The sequence below is a fragment of the Chiloscyllium plagiosum genome, chromosome 14, assembly GCF_004010195.1.
Source record: "Chiloscyllium plagiosum isolate BGI_BamShark_2017 chromosome 14, ASM401019v2, whole genome shotgun sequence".
NCBI classification, from domain to species: domain Eukaryota; kingdom Metazoa; phylum Chordata; class Chondrichthyes; order Orectolobiformes; family Hemiscylliidae; genus Chiloscyllium; species Chiloscyllium plagiosum.
In genome coordinates, this window is record NC_057723.1 from 41930981 (window position 1) to 41953138 (window position 22158).

At 39.5% G+C, this 22158-nt stretch overlaps 1 protein-coding gene and 1 long non-coding RNA gene across 2 annotated transcripts in view; one reads left to right on the forward strand and one right to left on the reverse strand.

The window, feature by feature from the left end:
* The window catches only part of LOC122556678, a 56271-nt gene that overhangs the window by 29115 nt on the left and 4998 nt on the right, over positions 1-22158 (reverse strand). Inside the window, exon 2 of the long non-coding RNA XR_006313607.1 lies at positions 21382-21470. This is a non-coding gene — a long non-coding RNA (uncharacterized LOC122556678). The remainder of the gene's footprint in view (positions 1-21381; positions 21471-22158) is intronic.
* Positions 360-2973, forward strand: si:ch211-39i2.2 (DNA damage-inducible transcript 4-like protein-like). The gene is made up of 2 exons (XM_043703702.1): positions 360-720; positions 1763-2973. The coding sequence occupies exons 1-2, from the start codon at positions 498-500 to the stop codon at positions 2248-2250; spliced, it is 711 nt and encodes a 236-aa protein (XP_043559637.1). The 5' UTR covers positions 360-497; the 3' UTR covers positions 2251-2973.

The window sequence follows — 22158 nt, forward strand, 5'->3', positions numbered from 1 at the left end:
AATATATTCGCTATTTCGGACATGATCAATAATAATCGATATCCATGGAATAACAAAAACAAAAATAGTGAACAATTGAAGAGAAAGTTACTTTTATCTCAAAGAAGAAGAATACAAAGGAGACTGTTTCAGGACAAAATTGTATTAAAATAAAACCTTAGTTGATTGGTTTAAAGCAGGGGAAAAGACAGTAAAGTTCTACCACCCCGTCTTGCAGTCAAAGTGAGTCACAAAGGCTCCGCCTCTGTATCTAGGACTCACCGCAGCACATAGTAACAATTCTCTCATTGGTTTTACAATGTATCAATTCTGGTACGACAGCCAATGAGTGTGATGGGTTGGGCCCTAGTCTTTTGACATCAGATCATGTGCCTCTCAACAGCTGATGCAACGTTCGAGTAGAAAGCGGTGGCTGCAGTCGGTTCTGATCTGTATTCGGTACTGCTAACGAAGAGGAAGAGCTGGCCGGACACGGTGGGACACATCACTTAGCAGTGATGGTGATGATGTACGTTCAGACTTTTGGGGGCACGACTGTTTACAGTAAAAGGACAAGCCCTACAGGCGATGAAGGGGATAGTGTAGTCCAGCTGGTGAAGAAACTCATTCAGCACAGTTTCGCAGGCGAAGCGGTGACAAGTTCAAAGAAAATAAAACATGGTGACATCCCTTTTGAGAGACATTATAACGCAGATGACGAAAGCCTTATTCCTGGATCAGGTGAGCTGATGGGGTCGCTCGGTCGCTTTGTTCTTGGGGCTGATTGCAACAAGTCGATACTAAGTGACTAAAGTCTTGGCATTTTCAGTACTCGGGGTTCTTTCTAAATTTTCTCAATTTATATAAACTTTTCCTAAACTGGTCCAAATTAATAATTAGATAAACTGCTGCAATCTTAAAACTGAATTATGGGATTTTTTTCTGACCAAACCCTGACGTGTTTCCTTTCAAATGAGGTTTTGTGTCTCTCTCAAACCTATGAAGTAACGTGCGTTTTTGTTTCACATTTCTTCTGTAAAATATTTTCCATCTGAATTCCGATTCAAACTAATCAGTTACATCATCGCTATTCTAGAATCGAGAATTCAGAATAAAGATATAGCAATTGCATAATAATAAATAGTAACCGCTTACCCCTCTCAAGCATTGAACAGAACCATTCTAAATGTGGTAAAACTGCAATATTAAGTTTGTTCAGGTGATGGCATTAAATGCTCCATTTTTAGTTGCTTTGACGAGCAACGCATAGGGGATAAAGATTTCAGTGGAGTTAAATGGATGGTCCATAGCAGAAATCACAAACTTGAAACTAAATATGGTAATACCCTATTAAAATGTATTGTATTTTATTTTCATGAATATTAATACTGCAGTATCACTTACCAGTAAATGCACTTGTGCAGCAAATTTAAATTTTAAATAAACTCTTGCTTAGTGAAAAGATTAAAAAAAATCTAGATGCACCCTTGTATGTGGAATAATAGTTGTTCTAAAATGGTAACTCCAAGTCAATCAGACTTTTGGCTCTGAGAATATTATTTGAAAAACATTCAGATGTCCTGAATGCTGGAAGATAATATCTAATATTGAACCTGATAATGTACCACATTCTCGTAGTTTTGGGCATAGGGTGTGAACTTCAGATGGCTGAAATCAATATTTGACTTCAGATTTGGATAAAATCATCTTGAATCATATTTGTCAGTATACATTACCTAAAAATGCATTTCAAAGGTCTTCACATATTACATTTTTTTTTCAGATGCCTATTTCTTGAATCAATCTGGTAATGACTTTATTTTTCTGGAGGAATTCTTAGAAGAAAGGACATGCCAAAATCTTGCTAAGCAGATAGAGCATTGCTTGTCTAATTCAAAAAAATCTCAGCTGCACTGCCAAGAGCTCTTGATCCCCCAGTACATGAGTAGGAGAATAGCCCGAGATGTACTTCGAATGGCTGCCAATGAGCCTTGTGGACTGCGTGGTGCAGTGATCTATATCAATCTGGAGCATGAGAACACAAGTAAGAAGCTGGGCAAAATTGTTTATGACAGCAGTGTCATTCCTACCTTTGAATTGACTCTAGTCTTTAAACAAGATGATAACAGCTGGCCAAGTCTGAGTGACTTCTTCGCTATAGGGGCCTGTTTCTCTCAATCATCAAGAAGGGTTCTGAAACTTAGTCCAGGCTTTAGATTAGTCAAAAGAAAGTTATATTCTTCTGTGGGACCAATTGTTGAAGAATGCTGATTGAATGCCAAACTTGCTCTTCAAGGGTAATTTTTGTGCTATTAAGAATAAGACTTAAGTGCTATTAAGCCAGCAATAGAAGTGTTTCTCTAAAATACAACTGTTAATAACTTGAACTTCACTAATTATTTTGGATTCAGAATATTGTGTGTATATATAATGCCTACTCTAGCATCCATCGCATTAAGTTGGTAGTGCAGTAGGCAGAGGATCCACAATGGACTTTCATGCAGTTTTCCTATTGTCTTTTTACTGATACCACTGTTAGAAGTAGACTTTTTTGGTTATGGATGAGGACAATTAAAAGCATGCAGTGATGGTATAGTGAGCAACATGCATGGGGGTCTGAGGGAAAGGAAATGAAAGCATGAAACACGTCTGTAAATTTTTTTTTCTTTTGGAAGGTGAAGGTACTCTACATTAACGTTTAGTTGCAAGTGGTACTAGATTAAAATAGAGTTTAAAGTTGTGATATTTATTTTACTGATGTTCAGTATTGTTAAATGTTTGCACATTTTTGCACTGATCAGTTGAACCATTTTTGTATTTGTATGGGCATGCTGGACTTGCTCTAACATAGTACCTTGCATTTATACAAACAGTGCAAGCTTCCTGTAGTGGATGCAGGGTAGTTAATTGCTACCTTTTATCTACTGCAGTGCTATGATTATGTCTGGTTTTGAAGTGTAAGAGATTGTCAATAAACCTTTTTTATAAAATAAACACTTTCTCCATTGGTTTATTTTTAAATATAAAATCTCCCAACCAATTTTATACCACAAGGATAACTCTGACTATTGCCAAAACTGCTGCTCATCCAGATCATAATGAGTTACAACATAATGTTGCAAAATGAATTTGCAAAATAATTTTAGGTGAGATCACCAAATGTTTAAAGTGGTGTGCTTCTGTGTCATTCACTTGCCAACAAGTTACAAGATGAAGAGCTCATTCAATGCATTTAGTCCTAGTCAGCATTTACCCTCCATGTAAACAAATGACCCTAATTTCATTTACTCAGTATACTCTCATTTCCCTTTGTCTCCATTTCTTCCAGCTAACTATTGAATCTAGCTTTCATATTGACACTTAGGTTTTGGAACTCACTTCCAGGTTCCTTGAAGCACTATCAAGTTTGTGTAATAAAGTTCCTCTTTGCCTCTTTTATAAACCTCTCTAGAATTTAATGCACCTTTTTGTCTAAAGCCCTAAACTTGCAGAACTAGACTAAATCTGTGTAACCTATGCTTTTCAAAGGTATTAAAATGATCATATTGCCCCTAACTTCCCACTTTAGAATACAAATAGTGACATAAATCTCCTCCAATGTATATCTGTTTCTTTTAGTTATTGTTGAAAGCATTACAATGAAAGTTAAGATTATTGGACAAAACTCAGAATAGGTGGAATGAGGAGAAATAATATGGAAATGTAGTTGAGAAGCATGGAAAGAAATGGACTGTGATTGGGGAAAAATAGCTGGCAGAGTGGTATAATCAACAGGCTTGGTTTAGTAACAAAGCTTTGAAAGCATTACCAAAAAGCAGGTGACTTTTAAATATAAACAAATGTAAACTGTTGAAAAGAATGAGAAGGAAAAGCTAGCCTAAAATAAAAATCACAAGGGGCAATATAAATACTGGGTGGGGATGGGGGGGCTGGTCTCATGACTAATTACATAGTTGCAACCCAGTTTTTAACCATATTGGAACTTGTGGAAATGGTTACACCATTGCCAGTACTACTGTAGGCCACAGCTCCATCAATGGAGCATTGGAACCCAGAGATCAGGGGGTAAACTTATTAGGGTCAGGCAGGTATGCCCTGAAGAATAGGGAGGAACATAAGTCAGTTTAAAGGGCACAGGTATTTTAAAGGGGAAGATTTTCAACTAAAGAAATTTGCCCCTCTTGTTATCAAGGGGTTCTCTGGAGTTTGAGTGGAAAGTACCAGCGGTGTTAGACTTAAAAATCATTTAAGGACCTCGACTTAACATCAGATGAGAAGACTATGCTTGATCCTTCCTGTTTGAGTCCATTGCCTTTCCTAAATTCTCTATCTTCTCTGCTTATTCCATCTTACAGCCTACCTGTGCCTAGCCTCTTCCTGGAGAGGACCGTAAATTCTACCCACTATTTTTCTCTCCACAGATGTTGGAGTGTATTTTCAGCACTTCCTGTTTTTTAATTTTGGATTTCCTACTGTTTGTTTATATAAAACAAATACTACATTCTTCAAATAAGTCAGGAAAAACAAGTTATGAAGTAGATTTAACCAACTCAACAATGACAATGGAAATATTGTCTGAATAAAGAGTTTAGTACTTTATGAAAGTATCATTCAATGTTTACAAAAATCAGTATCCATTTTGTATCTGATTACTTTCATGAAACTTTCTTGGGACTTCAAAATAAGTACAAATGTATGTCGGGGTCTTGTGGCATTGATAGTGCCCCCATCTTGGAGTACAAAGGCTTGGGTCCAAGTTTCATCTACTTCAATGATGTCATAACACATCTGAATGGGTTGATTAAAATAATTGTAAATTGGGATCTTGCCACAGTTGTCGTATCAAGTTAAAGTCCCATCTGCCAGACAAGTATTGTAACATATCCCAACAGGTAGATTTGAAATCGCAATAACATCCAAGTTGTTGGTGTTAAGAAATATTAGAATTGAGTAAATTTTTAAAGTAAACAACATGCATTTTTGGAAGTACAAAAGATGATGCTAAAGTTCAAGGTTGGTGAGGCTCCTAGCTCTGACAACTTTCATCTTTAGGTCCTGAGGCAAAATGGATATCAAACAATGGTAAGTTCTTGTGTAGATATTGTTTCAGAGTGCACTAGACACAGACTAAACCCTAGAGATTGGATGATGTGATTCATACTGTGAAACCTCTCTTTTTTTTCTCCACCTTCTTTCGCCCCCAAAAGAAACCATATAATTGAATATCTTGAGGGTCACTAGCCAATCCTAAACAGCTGTTTTAAAGCTGAATGGAGTTGAATATTCATTCAATTATTTGTAAACATCATCACAAAATTCAGAAGTGAGAATGTCAAGGCCACTGATGAAGCAGCTTTTTTTTAAAAAAAAAGCCTAAGATATAGCCCTAAGATCCTCATGGACTTCTATCCTGGGGCTTAGACAACTAACCTTTAACAATCGTGTAGGTAAAAACGAGGACAGCAGATCCTCAAAACCAGAGTCTGGATTAGAGTGGTGCTGGAAAAGCACAGCATGTCAGGCAGCATCCAAGGAGTAGGAAAATCGACGTTTCGGGCAAAAGCCCTTCATCAGGAATAGAGGCAGGAGCCTGCAGGGTGGAGAGAAAAATGAGAGTGGGGGTGGGGAGAAAGTAGCATAGAATATAATAGGTGAATGGGGGTGAGGATGAAGGTGGAGGAGTGTGGAGAGGAGTGTGGAGTGGAAAGGAAGGGAGGACAGTGCTGAGCTGGAAGGCTGGAACTGGGGAAAGGTGGAGGGGAGGGGAAATAAAGAAACTGGTGAAGTCCACATTGATGCCCTGGGGTGAAGTGTCTGAGGTGGAAGATGAGGTGTTCTTCCTTCAGGTGTTGGGTGGTGAGGGAGCAGCAGTGGAGGAGGCCCAGGACCTGCATGTCCTTGGCAGAGTGGGAGGGGAAGTTGAAATGTTGGGCCACAGGGTGGTGGGGTTGATAGGTGCGGGTGTCCCGGAGATGTTCCCCGAAGTGCTCTGCTGCGAGGTGTCCAGTCTCCCCAATGTAGAGACCGTGTCGGGAGTAACGGATACAATAAATGACACTGGATGTGCAGGTAAAACTTTGGATGTGGAAGGCTCTTTTGGGGCCTTGGATGGAGGTGAGGAAGGAAGATGTGGAAGGCTCCCATCAACCCCACCGCCCTGTGGCCCAACATTTCAACTCCCCCCCCCAACTCTGCCGAGGACATGCAGGCCCTGGGCCTCCTCCACTGCCTCTCCCTCACCACCCAACGCCTGGAGGAAGAACGCTTCATTTTCCGCCCCTGAACACTTCAACCCCAGGGCATCAATGTAGACTTTACCAGTTTCCTCATTTCCCCTCGCCACATCCCTCCCCTCACACCAGTTCCAACCTTCCAGCTCAGCACTGTCCTCATGACCTGTCCTACCTGCCTATCTTCCTTTCCACCTATCCACTCCACCCTCCTCTCTGACCTATCACCTCCATCCCCACCCCCATTCACCTATTGTACTTATGCTACTTTCTCTCCACCCCCACCCCTCTCTCATTTATTTCTCCACCTTGCAGGCTCCCTATCTCTATTCCTGATGAAGGGCTTTTGCCCAAAATGTTGATTTTTTTTTCTACTCCTTGGATGCTGCCTGACCTGCTGTGCTTTTCCAGCGCCACTTTAACAATCATGTTCTTTGAGCTTGAGATGACTTCAGATGGTAGGGAGGTTCCAATGATTCCCAGTGAATTCAGTTTGATATATTTGATCAAAGATTGGAATGATGACAAAGCAGCCATTCTAACCCCCTTAGCTAAAAATGAAGACTGAGAAATGTAAAGTAATTCAAAGTTTGTGAGAAGATTTGTAGCTCGGGTGCTCGTTGCTGTGGTTCTGTTCGCCGAGCTGGAAGTTTTTGTTGCAAACGTTTCGTCCCCTGTCTAGGTGACATCCTCAGTGCTTGGGAGCCTCCTGTGAAGCGCTTCTGTGGTGTTTCCTCCGGCATTTATAGTGGCCTGTCCCTGCCGCTTCCGGTTGTCAGTTTCAGCTGTCCGCTGCAGTGGCTGGAATATTGGCATGACCAGCTATCCCTAGTAGCCACACACGCAGACGACAAGCAACATGAATTCGACTGGGACAACACTACCATTATAGGGCAAGACAAACAAAGAACAGCCAGGAAATTCCTAGAAGCATGGCACTCATCCACAAACTCCATCAACAAACACATCGACCTGGACCCAATATACCGGCCACTACAGCGGACAGCTGAAACTGACAACCGGAAGCGGAAGCAATGTAAAGTAATAACGTTATTTCAGAGGAATGTTGATTTGGGGTACTAATGTGCTTTATCCAAACATATATCGCTCCCATTTACGACCATGATCAAGTCCAGCCATATCATGCCTGATTGCTTAACACCCTACTGTTGTAAATAAACCATATTTTCATTTTCACAGTTCGAAGGTTACTGGGATTGATTCTCAATGATCTTGTGGTTTAATTATATTAGCACAAATGCAGAGAAAACTGTCATCTGTATTTAATCCCATTCATTTCAGCTGGGAATGCATTTTCTCCAATTTATACTCCTTGAAGATAATATGTGCCTTATATTAAAGGCACACTATCAATGCAAATTGTTGATTATGCTACTAACGTGAGGCTGATGCAAATTTGAACATTATTTTTATGTGATATAACTCAGATTTATGATCGTGTCATGGCTAAATTAAACTTGATTTTTTTTCTTCTTGAAACCATAAGCTATCCAGAGCACTTTTCGTTGTATCTAAGTAGGTACTTGCTGTGTGATGGTCCTTCAGCCTCAAACTGGTGAGCCTTATGTCAATCATTACTGCAGTTACCATTTCTTCAAAAAACTTTGCTAACTGTTCAAGCTGTAGGAACTTATACTTCAGCAATGCATATACAATTCCAGATGTCTTCGCCAGATGTCTTGGTTAAACCTAATCAAAGAAATTGATTACCGTGGGCGGCACGGTGCCACAGTGGTTAGCACTGCTGCCTCACAGCGCCAGAGACCCGGGTTCAATTCCCGCCTCAGGCGACTGACTGTGTGGAGTTTGCACATTCTCCCCGTGTCTGCGTGGGTTTCCTCCGGGTGCTCCGGTTTCCTCCCACAGTTCCAAAGATGTGCAGGTCAGGTGAATTGGCCATACTAAATTGTCCGTAGTGTTAGGTAAGGGGTAAATGTAGGGGTAAGGGTGGTTTGCGCTTCGGCGGGTTGGTGTGGACTTGTCGGTCCGAAGGGCCTGTTTCCACACTGTAAAGTAATCTAATCTAATCTAATCTAAATTGTTAATATATTGACAAAATTTTACTACTATTAGAATCTTTCCTTTTTGTTATGTTTTCATTGGCTGGAATCTTGTACCCTTCCCTGTGATGAGTCTGTCTGGGCTGAATTCCTTAATCAGGTATGAGGGTGTTGGGTTTCTGGCCTTCGTCTGAACTTAGCCTATGGCAGGAAAGTCTATGAATACCTTCTTTCCTGTTGTCAATTCAGGCCCTTAAGTTGGAAAATAATGCAAACTTAGACACCTTCTCCCATCACGGGTGGTATAATTTAATGGCATATGGAACATAACACAACAATAAAACTTGTGAGGTGGGGATTCACTCATTCTAACCCGTTCAATGTCTGACTTTTGGACTACCATTGGTCCTGTTGGAGGCTGGTTAGCTCAGTTGGCTGCAGGTTGGTTTGCAATGCAGAGTGATACCTACAGCATGCATTCAATTCTAATAAGGTTACCATGAAGGTCCCAACTTCCCAGCCTTGCTACTATCCTGAAATGTGATGACCCTCTTACCATAAACTCATCACCAGTTATCTCTCTAATGAGAGAGTAGCCAGATGATCCTCTAGGACAATGGTAACTTCACCTTTATTCACTAAGAGCCAGCACCCTGCCTTTGCTGTGAAACATGCCCCCTTCGACTGCTTCCCATTGTTCAATAGTGGAGCTGGCCTTTTGGTTGCTCTCAGTGAGTGGGACCAAATCCCAGAATTCCTTGATGTAGGGAAGGCCTGTCCCTCCCTGAGTGTGTGAATGGAATACGATACAGCAGGCCTCCCATTGCCTCCCCAAGATTTTTGACATTGATCTTATTTTGACAATTTATAACTTATTTTCAAATCAGAATTAAAAAAAAATTAATAACACTTGCTGTGGGAAGTTAAAAGGCCAATAACAAAAATTTACACACATCACTGTGGCTGATTGCTTAGAAAACAACACTGACCCCTTAAGGCAAAGGCAAACAACTATAGATGCTGAAAATCTGAAATGCAAAAAAAAAGTGCTGGAGAAACTCAGCAAGTCTGCAGCATCTAGAGTCATAGAGATGTACAGCACAGAAACAGACCTTTCGATCCAACTTGTCCAGGACGACCAGATATCCTAACCTAATCTAGTCCCATTTGCCAGCATTTGGCCCATATCCCCCTAAACCCTTCCTATTCATATACCCATCCAGATCCAACGGCACTTCTAAAAGGGAAAAAAAACAGCTGAAGACAGTGAGCACGTGGTTAGCAAGGGGGTGATGGAGGGAAGAGAAAGAAACCAACATTGCTAACTGAATCTGCACAGTTACTGCCTTTGCTATTTGAATTAATGCATCTCTGGACATCAGAGCGCATCTAAGAAAACATACCAAACAGCAAAATTCACAACTGATCTTGGAGGAATCTGTAGAGGCACTCACAACATAGGTACAGATAAGTGCATAGCGTTTAATGTGAAACCTTGCCATAAATCTACATTAGTAAGTATCGTGGGTTCTTTCTTGAGTATATGTTTTATTGAAATCTGTCTTGATTAAAAATTTTAAAAATACAAACCATAAGTACTAAGTTAGCCTGAAGCACGTTTGTTTTAGAACAAGTGAGTGGTGCTATTTTCTGTGTCTGTAGATTGTGAAGGAACAAAGTTGGCCTTTAGTAGAGTGATATGTTGTTCTTGTTGGATGTGGGAGTTTATGGAAAGTTTACATGTTACTGAGGATTATGTCTGCAGGAAGTGTTTTTGGTTGTGAATTCTATCAGATCAACTGGATTGGTTGGAGCAACAGTTAGAGACAATGAGGAATTTACAAGGGCTCGGGGATGTGATGGATGGCCATTATAGGAAGGGAGAAAAGCCAGAAATGCAGTTAGATAGATGGGTTAACTCCAGGAAAGGTAGGTAGATTAGATTAGATTACTTACAGTGTGGAAACAGGCCCTTCGGCCCAACAAGTCCACACTGACCCGCCGAAGCGCACCCACCCAGACCCATTCCCCTACATTTACCCCTGCACCTAACACTATCGGCAATTTAGCATGGCCAATTCACCTAACCTGCACATTTTTGGACTGTGGGAGGAAACCGGAGGACCCAGAGGAAACCCACGGAGACACTGGGAGAATGTGCAAACTCCACACAGTCAATCGCCTGAGGCGGGAATTGAACCCGGGTCTCTGGCGCTGTGAGGCTGCAGTGCTAATCACTGTGCCACCGTGCCGCCCACCCATTTCAAACAAGTATGCTGTCTTGGAAAATGTAGGGGGTGATGTATCCTCAGGGGAATGTAGCACAAACAGCCAAGCTTCTGGTATTGAGACAGGCCCTAATGTAATGAGGGGTACATAGAGTTCCAAGCAATCGATTGTGATAGGGGACTCTAGTCAGAGGCACAGACAGACGTATCTGCCGTCAGCAGCAAAAAATCAGAATGGTGTGCTGCCTACCTGGTGCCAGGATGAAAGATCTCTGAGGGTTCAGAATGTTCTCAAAGGGGAGAGGGACCAGTAGGAGGTCATTGTACACATTGGAATCAACGACATAGGAAGGGGAAAGGATGAGATTCTGAAAGGAGAATATAAAAGGCTAGGCAGGAAACTAAAAATAAGGTCCTTGACGGCAGTAATATCTGGATTGCTCCTGGTGCTGCGAACTGTTGAGGGAAGGAATAGGAGGATAGAACAGATGAATGCATGGCTGAGGAGCTGATGCATGGGAGAAGGGTTCACATTTTTGGATCATTGGAATCTCTTCTGGGGTACACTGACCTGTACAAAAAGGATGGGTTGCACCTGAATTGGAAGGGGACTAAATATACTGGCAGAGATTTGTTAGAGCTACTCGGGAGGATTTAAATGAGTGAGGTGAGGTGGGGTGGAGGGTGATGGGACCCAGGGAAATAGTGAGGAAAGAAATCAATCTGAGACTGGTACAGTTAGAAAAGGGAGTGAGTCAAACAGTCAGGGTAGGTAGGAAGGAAGGAAGAAAGAACAAAGTTAGGACTGATAAATTAAGCTGCATTTACTTCAATGTAAGAGGCCTAACAGAAAAGACAGGTGAACACAGTATGGTTAGGAACGTGGGACTGGGATATCATAGCAATTACAGAAATGAGGCTCAGGGAAGGACAGGACTTGCAGCTTAATGTTTCAGGATACAAATGCGATAGGAAGGATGGGGGGTGGGGGGTCTTTTTTGATAAGGGATAGCATTATAGCTGTACTGAGGGAGGATATACCCGGAAATACATCCAGGGAAGTTATTTGGGTGGAACTGAGAAATAAGAAAGGGATGCTCACCATATTGAGATTGTATTGTAGACCCCCGAATAATCAGAGAGAAATTGAGAAACAAATTTGTAAGGAGATTTCAGTTATATGAAAGAGTAATAGGGTGGTTATGGTAGGGGATTTTAACTTTACAATATAGACTGGGACTGCCATAGTGTTAAGCGTTTAGATGGAGAGGAATTTGTTATGAATGTACAAGAAAACTTTCTGATTCAGTATATAGATGTTCCTATAAGAGAGACTGCAAAACTCTTGGGCAATAAGGGCAGGTGACTGAGGTGTCAGTGGGGGAGCACCGAGGGGCCAGTGACCATAATTCTATTAGTTTTAAAATAGTCATGGAAAAAGATAGACCAGATCAAAAAGTTGAAGTTCTAATTTTGACAGTGTTCGGAGGAACTTTCAAAAGCCGATTGGGGGCAGTTGTTCACAGGAAAAGGGATAGCTGGAAAATGGGAAGCCTTCAAACAGGAGATAACAATAGTCCAGAGACAATATATTCCTGTTAGGGTGAAAGGAAAGGCTGGTAGATGTAGGGAATGCTGGATGACTGAAGAAATTGAGGCTTTGGTTCAGAAAAAGAAGGAAGCATTTCTAAGGTATAGACAAGAGAGATCGAGAGAATCCTTAAGAGTAACATGCAGCCGGAATATACTTAAGAGGGCCAAAACGGGACATGAGATAGCTTTGGCAAATAGACTTACAGACAACCCAAAGGGTTTTTATAAATATATTAAGGACAAAATGGTAAGGGAGAGAATAGGGCCCCTCAAAGATCAGAAAGGCAGCCTATGTGTTGAGTCACAAGAGATGGGGGAGATAGTAAATGAGTATTTTGTATCAGTGTTTACTGTGGAGAAAGATATGGAAGATACAGAATGTGGGGAAATAAATGATGACATCTTGAAAAATGTCTATATCACAGAGGAGGAAGTGCTGGATGTTTTGAAATGTATAAAAGTGAACAAATCGCCAGGACCTGATCAGATGTATTCTAGAACTCTGTGGGAAGCTAGGGAAGTGATTGTTGGGCCCCTTGCTGTGAATGTTTGTATCATCGATAGTCACAGATGAGGTGCCAGAAGACTGGAGGTTAGCTATAAAAGTGAACAAATCGCCAGGACCTGATCAGATGTATTCCAGAACTCTGTGGGAAGCTAGGGAAGTGATTGTTGGGCCCCTTGCTGTGATGTTTGTATCATCGATAGTCACAGATGAGGTGCCAGAAGACTGGAGGTTAGCTAACATGGTGCCACTATTTAAGAAAGGTGATAAAGAAAAGCCATGGAACTGTACGCCAGTGAGCCTGACATTGGTTGTGGGCAAGTTGTTGGAGGGAATGCTGAGGAATAGGATTTATATGTATTTGGAAAGGCAAGGATTAATTAGGGATAGTCAGCATGGCTTTGTGCATGGGAAATCATGTCTCACAAACTTGACTGAGTCTTCCGAAGTGGATTGACGATGGCAGAGTGGTGGACGTGATCCATATGGACCTCAGTAAAGCGTCCAACAAGGTTCTTCATGGGAGACTGGTTAGCGAGGTTAGATCTCATGGAATACGGGGTGTACTAGCCATTTGGATACAGAATTGGCTCAAAGGTAGAAGACAGAGGATGGTGGTGGAGGGTTGCCTTTTCAGACTGGAGGCCTGTGACCAGTGGAGTGCCAAAAGGATTGGTGCTGGGTCCACTACTTTTTGTCATTTATATAAATGATTTAGATGTGAACATAGCAGATACAGTTAGTAAGTTTGCAGATGACACCAAAATTGGAGGTGTAGTGAACAGCGAAGAAGGTTACCTCAGAGTACAATGGGTTTTGATTAGATGGGCCAATGGGCTGCGGAGTGGCAGGTGGACTTTAATTTAGATAAATGCAAGGTGTTGTATTTTGGAAAAGCAAATCAGAGCAGGACTTATACACTTAATGGTAAGATCCTAGGGAGTGTTGCTGAACAAAGAGACCTTGGAGTGCAGGTTCATAGTTCCTTGAATCTGTACAAAGAGAAGCAGAGATAATATTTAAAGTCCTGTGATGATTCATCAGAACTTACTGATAAACTAATTTAACTCTGCTTCTCTCTCGACCAATACTACCAAACCTGCTTAAGTTTCTCCAGGACTTTGTTTGTGTTTCAGCCTTTTAGGGAGTTGACAACGTATATTTTGCCATCAAATGGATACTTTGTATTTTAACATCTATTCTCTGGGCTTTTGAGAGTGTGTCACTAACTCTGAAGCTGAGGCATTTTCTCTTATAAAATGCAATAACAGAGAAATAAAACTTCTTTAGAGATGTCCCTTAATTTTGTTATGTAATTCATCTTAGTATAAACATCTTTATATAACACATTTTTGCAAGATGAATCGTTAGGATTCATTGAGCTACAAAAGAATATTATAATGTATGCAAGCCTTTTCAAACTTCTAAAGTAGACAATAATTGTGAACTGTCAAGCATTTTTATTTGTTTCTGAAGAGCCATTTGGAAATCTTTTGTCATTACTGTAATACATTATAATAAAGCCACTTTCATAAAAAGTGGATCATAAATCATTCCAGTGATCAATTAAAAATTACAATTATACAATTAACCATTATAATTCATAAACTGTTCTGCAAATATTAACAAATCTATTCAAACACTGGACATTATAATATAAATGTGGCTTTTATTTCATGATTTTATGATTCACACTTTTGTTTTATAATTGTAATACCATCTTCAGCAAAGCCATTGATCCAGCATTAAAAAAATGGTATTTTTACCTTCCCACATATTGAACAAACCATGGCTAAAATAATCCTCAAAAGGAATAAGTGTTTAGAGGCTATCTTGCTGATTGGTACAGTGAAACCACATCAGATCTCATGGGTCTGGCAGGCATTGCAATACTGAACAAAGCCAAAAGCAGGATAAATCTTCATCTAATCTGTATTCAGCTTCTCTTTTCACAGACTGGAAAATATGTAGTAAACAATCCCACAAGCCACTAGGATGCAATCAGCTGATCAGGGCCGATGAGCTATTTCGGAGAAATGTAGTCCATATGTCTCCGAAGTATTTTTGCATCGGCTTAACTTTATAGGACAAGCATCAGAATCAAACAAGATGTATTCAACATTTGTCTGAAAGCAGCCTTTTGCTTTGGTTAATTGCCTAATTGTTCAGATAACAATTTATATAAGTACAAAGTTAAATTCTGTGTCATTTTTCTTGGCACATACAATTTCCATTGTCCATCTCTAAAACTTACCCACAATCACACAATTATTCACAGATTAACCTAATGGAATAACTATTAATAAAAAAAATTAGATGTACATTGGTTGAATAGATTCACTATAGCCCTCATAATAACATAAAAATCCTTTAAGGTCAAAGAAAATCTGTGTTAAACAGGAAGCTGATCAATTGACAATTGCCCTTTCTTGTAGCTTAATAGTTGCCCAACTTCCATTTTATACAAATGAAAGCTGTAATTTCCATTCTAAACACTACTAATTTGACATAAAGTATATGAGAGGTGTAAATTCCTGTGTATGATTATCAAAAAATCATGCATTTCCCAAAGTAGATGTATGTCCACTTTTTAAGTTATATCCAAAATGATGTGAAAGTTAAATAGAGAGTTTCAACATGGAATTTTTATAATTACAAAGCAATGATAGTTCCCATTTTACTAATTTGGTAGGTATGCAATGCACTTAGTTAGATACTGTTTGCGGGGTGCTTGCTTGTGCAAATTAGCCAACAGCTACTGCTAAAACAGTGACTACTCACAAAAAAAACTTAAAGCTCCCTATGAGTGTGAAATGCAAAGTTCAACGATAATTGAGTTTATATGTTATCAAACAAATTTGTTTCTTAGACAGAAAGAACAATGATTATCTGGCAGTGATTACAAGAAATTCATTATATCTTAAAATATGACAAAATTGTTAAGAGCGTTGTTAATCATAATCTAAATATGACTCTAAAAATAGTTTCAATCTTTGGTAATGTTTACAAGAACCCATCTGAAGAAGGATGAGGATCGTTAAGAATCAAATCCTTCATCAGTTGACTTGGAGAGGTTTCATCCCATTTATAAATGCACAGACTAATCACCAGAATGTAATTATGTTTAACATTTTTTAAGAATTATCTTTATGTTGCAACTTTGTAGGTTTGTACTCAGGTGGAGCAGTTTCACTCAGTTACAAATAACAATATGCTGCATTTCTCAAATAATTTCTTAGATGATATTACATATTAGAATCTGCAACCGTAAGGAAGAAGGCAGTGAAAGACTGATGGTTGAAATGTGTTGATGCACAAATTTAGTTTTTTAAAAAATATGTGAAGGGAATCAACCTTTCTGATCAATGTTGCTAAATTGCCTTATTGACATGTTTGGTTAGAACTATTCGTAGTTTCGAAAAGATTATTATAGAAAAAGAGATGGTATTATGACGTGACTTTTTTTTAAACCTTGGTTTCCTGTTGCCATTCTCCTTCACATAAATTTGATTCAATAGATTGATCAGTGGTTGAGCTTCAAAGCATGATTGGAAATTCGTAAGTATTATTCCATGAAGAATGGAAATGGGTAATGTATAACTACAGAACTATCATAGTAGGATCAACTGTGAAGAAATAATTGAAACTTATTAGCAGAGAAAAAGGCCTTGATGGGTGGTGGAGTGGTATTTGGGCTGGGAGGGTGACGGAGAGGGTAGAGAGGCAATTGAAAATGGGCTGCTTGCGATCAGAAGTTGAGTACAGTCATTGTGGTTATTTTGAGGTAGGAGAAGAGAAAGAAGAGATCAGACATTATGACGTGGGGGTGGGGGGAGGACAGTAGGGAAATTTGATACAGCTAAATAAACAGGGAAGTTCAACTATCCTGACATTATGGGTAAGAGAGACACCTTTTTATTCTCCCAATTCTCAATCCGTGGAAAACATTCAGCAGCGCTGAATTTTACAAATTGAGCTTCAATTGCACCCACAATAATTTGGTAGTCTGCCTTTCCACAACAGAACACTTGGATATCACGATATCGGGTGCTGTTTAAAAAAAAAAGGCAGAGGGCATGTGAATGGCATGTTAGGGAAATCTTCCACCGAATCAAATGTTAGGTCCTTTGTCACTCACACTGGGAGTTAATATTTAAGCTACAGTGCCTCAGAACTTGGACAAGTATCACCCAATTAAACAAAAGATTTAACAGTCATTTCTGATGAGAAAGGCATTTTAAGCATGTACATCTCTATAACTCTATGTATTACATTCCAGAACACTATGTCAGTATGGGCCCAATAACCTTCAGAAACACACCATAAAAAGTGAACAGACTAAACTGAAGAGGTGCAAACTGAGAAGTTTAGTAGCAGATTGTTACATCATTATTTGTAGAACCATTTAAACTTGAACTGCTGACTATTTCTAGCATTTCCTGCTTTTAGTTCTTCACAGAATTATACAGTGCAAGAGGTCATTCAGCCCATCATGGCAGCATCAACTCTCTGATCAATTTAACTTAATGCCAAACACTTGCCTTTTCCCATAGCCTTGCACATTGGATATTTAAACTGAAACAATGCTCTCTTGAATGCCTTAATTGAACTGACCCCAGTATACTTGCAGGCAGTGCATTCCAAATCAAACTGTATATTGTATGACAAAGTTTTTTTTTCCAATTTCTCAGTTGCTGTTTTTGCAAAATATTTCAAATTAATGCCCTCTAATTCTTAATCTGTATTTGAGCAAGAACACATTCTTCCTACCAATGCTGTCCAGACTCCTTGTGATTGAGAAGTTCCATCTAATCTTCCCAAAACCTTCTCCTCTTCAAATAAAATTGTCCCAACATCTCTCGTCTATCCTCACAACCAAAGTTTATCATTCTTTGAAACATTCTTGTAATTTTCTGTGATCTTTAAAATGCATTCACATCTTTCCTATAGTCTGACAGACACAACTGTAGACTATGGCTTAAGTCTAACCAGTGTCCCATTTAGGCGGCATTGCTTCCCTCTTATACTCTGTCCCTAACTATGAAGCATAGAATACTGTATGGATGTTTGTAAACAGCTCTGACAACCCAACCTGCCACATTCAATGATCTGTGCACTCATACACTCAGGTTTCTCTGCTCCTGCAAAACCTGTGGAATATTAGACCTTACACTGTCTCTTCGTATTTGTTGCATCAAAGTGTACCACTTTACATAGCCAAGGTCTCTTTTTCTAGGGTGGGAAGTCCAAAATTGGAAGGCAAAGATTTAAGGTGTGGAGGGGAAATATTTAAAAAGGACCTGAGGGATAATTTTTCAATGCAATGGGTGGTGCATTTATGGAGGGAGCTGCCAGAGGAAGTGATGGTGGTGTGTACAATTACAACATTTAAAAGGCAACTGGATAGCCATATGAATAGGAAGGACTTAGAGGGATATGTGCTAAAAGCTGCCAAGTGGGACTGGGTCAGATTGGGATGTCTGGTCAGCACAGATGAACTGGACTGAAGGGTCTGTTTCTGTTCTGTATGACTCTGTAATAGTAATAATTTCCCCACAATGATCATTACCTACCACCTATTCACCCACTTGTTAATGTGATTTAGAAGTTTTTTACTTCCATCTCTGTTGAAAATATTCTGTTGTCTCCAAACTTAAGTTATCCTCAGTTCAGCATGATCTAGGTCATTTATATCCATCAGGAAAAGCAACATTAACTCTGAAGAACTCAACTACAAAACTTCCTCTTGTCTGAAAAATACTGTACATGTTAACTGTGGCTGTGATTTGCTAATGCACTGCTGGTTTAAGTGTGTATGCGTTTAAACGGTTTTGAGAAATGGGATTGAGGGGAGGGAGAGAAGGATGTGAGGTGAGGGAAAGGGCAAGAGGTGGGGAAGAGGGGAGAGAGTGGAGGGGTGAATGGTGGATGGGAGGAAAGAAGGAAGCAGAGGATCAGGAGAGAGGAAAGTGGGGGAAGGTGTCAGGCAGAGGAATTCAGGAAAAGTGAGGATGTACACAGAGGGACCTAAAAGAGGTAGGGTTGCTTTAAGAGGTGATTTTTTTTTTTGAAGAGAGGTTTTGAGTCATAGTAACAAGCTGTCTCCTCCATCCCAATAAAGTAAACAGCTTGAGAGGTCTTCGGGCTTTTTTAAAAAAGTTGGTACACTAGAAGCAGCAAGAATGGGTGAAATCAGATTCCTACAGTACCAGGGTTTTGTTTTAGCTTTCAGTAGTTGTTGGGGTTTTGAAGCTGCCATACATCTCTCTCTGCTACAGCAAAACACGAGTATTCTTGCTCTCTGCCAGAATGCTTTCTTGATATTCTTTCTTCCTGGACTGGAGAAAAATTGTATGCAAGACAATCTATTTAATTGAATTTGCCTTTACCAAATGGTGTGTATATGGGATGTTACTATATTATTCTATTATTAATCTATTATTTTTAGTTTTCCAATAAATTAAGCTATACCAACTCTTCTTTCATTTGTATTTTAAATGCAGGGAAAGAATAAAATGTACTTTGCTTAAAGCGGAGTAGTATAACCAATTGAATTACATCAGGAACACAATGCCTTACACTTGCCTTTCAGAAAGATAAAAGTTAGGGTCTAGGCTACTTCCTTGATATGTTTGAAGGGGTTTAGCTTGGTCCAAACTTGAGGGGGCCTCCCCAGTTACGGTGCCCTCACTCTCCCATTCTTTCCTCATCCCCACTCCCCCCTCTGTTTCCATCCTCTTTCTGTCCCATATCCTCACTTCCTTCCTCACCTCCATCTTCACTATTCTCCACCCACACCCTGAGTTCTCACTGCCGCTCCCCCCACCCTGTTTCACATCTGACACCCTCATTCCTACCCCCACTCTTGTCCATCAGTGTAAGGTGTCCTTCACATCTTCACTACCCTCTGTTCTGTGTACTCACTGCCGCCCCAACCCCTGTACTCACTACCCTGCATTCTGCATCCTCCATCTTCCCATCCTGCTTCCGCACTCACTCCTACATCCTCAGTCTCATCCTGTCCCACTTCCTCACACCCCACCGGTGAATGCCATTGGAAAAAATCACATGCTTCTGTGCATGCGCAGTGTGGCCTTTATGTGTGATGCCATATGTAAATTCTACATGATGACAAACTGGGTTTGAAATCATGCGCATTCGTGTTTCTAGATTGGTGTGCAGTTGTGGATGTCAGCAAACACTGTCTTAACTATTACTCTGTTTTTGATCACCCAGGCAAGTTTCTATTCATGTTGCTACAGTCCCTTTTATTCTATGAACTATAAATTTTCTTATAAGTGGTATTGTATTAAATGCCTTTTGGAAATCCATATGTACATCATTGTCTTGTTTGAGTCAACCCTCTCTTCAAGAAACTCAAGCAAATTAGACAAATTTTCCCTTAAATCTATGCTGACTCTCTGAATCCATCTACATGTTTTCCGTATGTCCATTAATTCTTTACCAAATAATTGTTTCCAGAAATTTCCCCAGCACTAAGCTTAAACTACTGGTCTGTAATTACCAGGCCTACCTTCAATTTCAATTTTATTTTCTGGAACAAATGTTACTTTATTCCCATATATTATGCTTTCTATTGGTATAGCATACACAGCCAATTGCTCAGACGATTGTCGTAACACTGGAGAGTGAATGAGGAATTTATTAATGATCAGAGATTAGCTACAAACTTAAGTTTCACAGAAATATATAAAACTACATGTAGTTGAGGAAATCCTGGTCTATGTGATCCTTCTCTTCATTGGGTCTCCTTCCTCCAAAGACACCCTTTCCTCCAAAGAGGGTGTGTTCAACTGGTCCAGCTACCCTGCTATGTGGCCTCCTACCCCTCACCACTTACTGTTACTGCTCATGATTATGTGGTTATACCATAAGCCTTCTATGCCAGAGTGAAACAGGAAGGTAGGATTCACACCATGACCATGCACAGCTTGCTCCCCCAATTTAAATCATTTGGAGAAGCTGCTGAATGAAATGGAGATACTGTTTGTGAGGACCAGAAATTGTGTGCGCAAGACAGAAGTGGACACTGGGGGAAGGGGTGGAGAGGCAGTCACCCAAGTTTACTATTTATATATCTATCATGGTTACTTCAATAGCAGAATAGGCAGATTGGGAGAAACAATAGAGAAGCAAAACCTGAATGGGAAAAGCATTATATTTTTTGTATTATGACATATTTCTTAACTAAGATTTTGACAACATTGCATCAACTTAAGAAATTAGCTCCACACCAAGTCATACATGAGATTTTCTAATGTGATTCATTTAATACTAATGTAAGGATACAATAATCAGGAAAAATAGACGACTATGCATTAGATCACAATTAAATTTGATGAAATAATATGATAATTATTTAATTGTATTGCATGCAAACATCACTGAAATATTGCATAATTTCTAACCCCTTTTTTATGGCTATTATTAAAAAGTTTTCTCAGTTTTCTCTGTTTTGTATTTTTATGTTCAGTAATGTAATAAGATCTATGATTTAGCACCTTCTACAGGAAAATCTTAGTATTACAGAAAGATTTGCCATATTTTCAGGACATCAAAAACTATATTTTTGTTTCTTAATTTCATTAAGAGGTTTACAGAAATAAGTGATTTCACATTTTAAAAAATTAAGAAGCTGTGGAAGCTTTAAGGTACAGAAGTTGATTCATTTAACTCACTTGCGCAATGGTACTAAGGAACACAAATGTCTGATACCTGTTTGCGTGATTAAATCTTCTCACCTAAATTAATTTTAAGAATTTCTATTTCTGTAGTTATACATTGTTATGAAGATGTGGATATACCTTTGAGAGAGTATACCGGATCCAGCACCAAGAGTACTCATTAATGGTAACAATGCAACACTGGGTCGAACCACTCGATTAGCTCGTTGCTTGGAGACAAAAACAAATTTGAATTCAGCCAATCAGTTTAAATTATATCCAAAATATAATAAACTCTAATCAAGTTTTAATTGAGTATATTGGCAATCTTAAAAGCCAATGACACAATCTGATGCTCTGGAGTATAAAACCGGTGAAAATTTAACAGTTGAGAGGAGAACTGCCGCGGCCCAGCATGTGAACAGACTGTTTGAAAATAGTTCTCTCTTAAAAGTACCTTTTTGATCAATAACCTGTAATGCAGAAATTCCTAACAAGGAAAAAAGACACAGGAAGATCCGAAGACAAGAACCTACAGCTGCCTGGTTTTGAGATAAGAAGTGTTGTAATGTAAATTTTAATTGGGAATTTTAATCGGACTAGTATTATAGAAGGAAGCTAAAAGATAGGTTAGAGAAAGAAATTGTAAATAGTGGTTAGTTAATTATTCTCTGTTATACTTAAAGTAAAAATTAACGACTTTATTTCTTAAAGTAGTTCTTGGCCACTCGATTTTGACAGATTATTGCATGAGATAAATCTTTTCAGTGTTGCTGGTTTTACATTAAGTAGGAGGGTTTACCCCGTGTCAAAACACATCATTGCTTTCAGAGGTCACACCTATTATAACTTGTGCAGAGCTATATTTTGGCACAGAACTACAGCTTCTGAGTGTCTCAACTGGCAGGCCTTGATCAT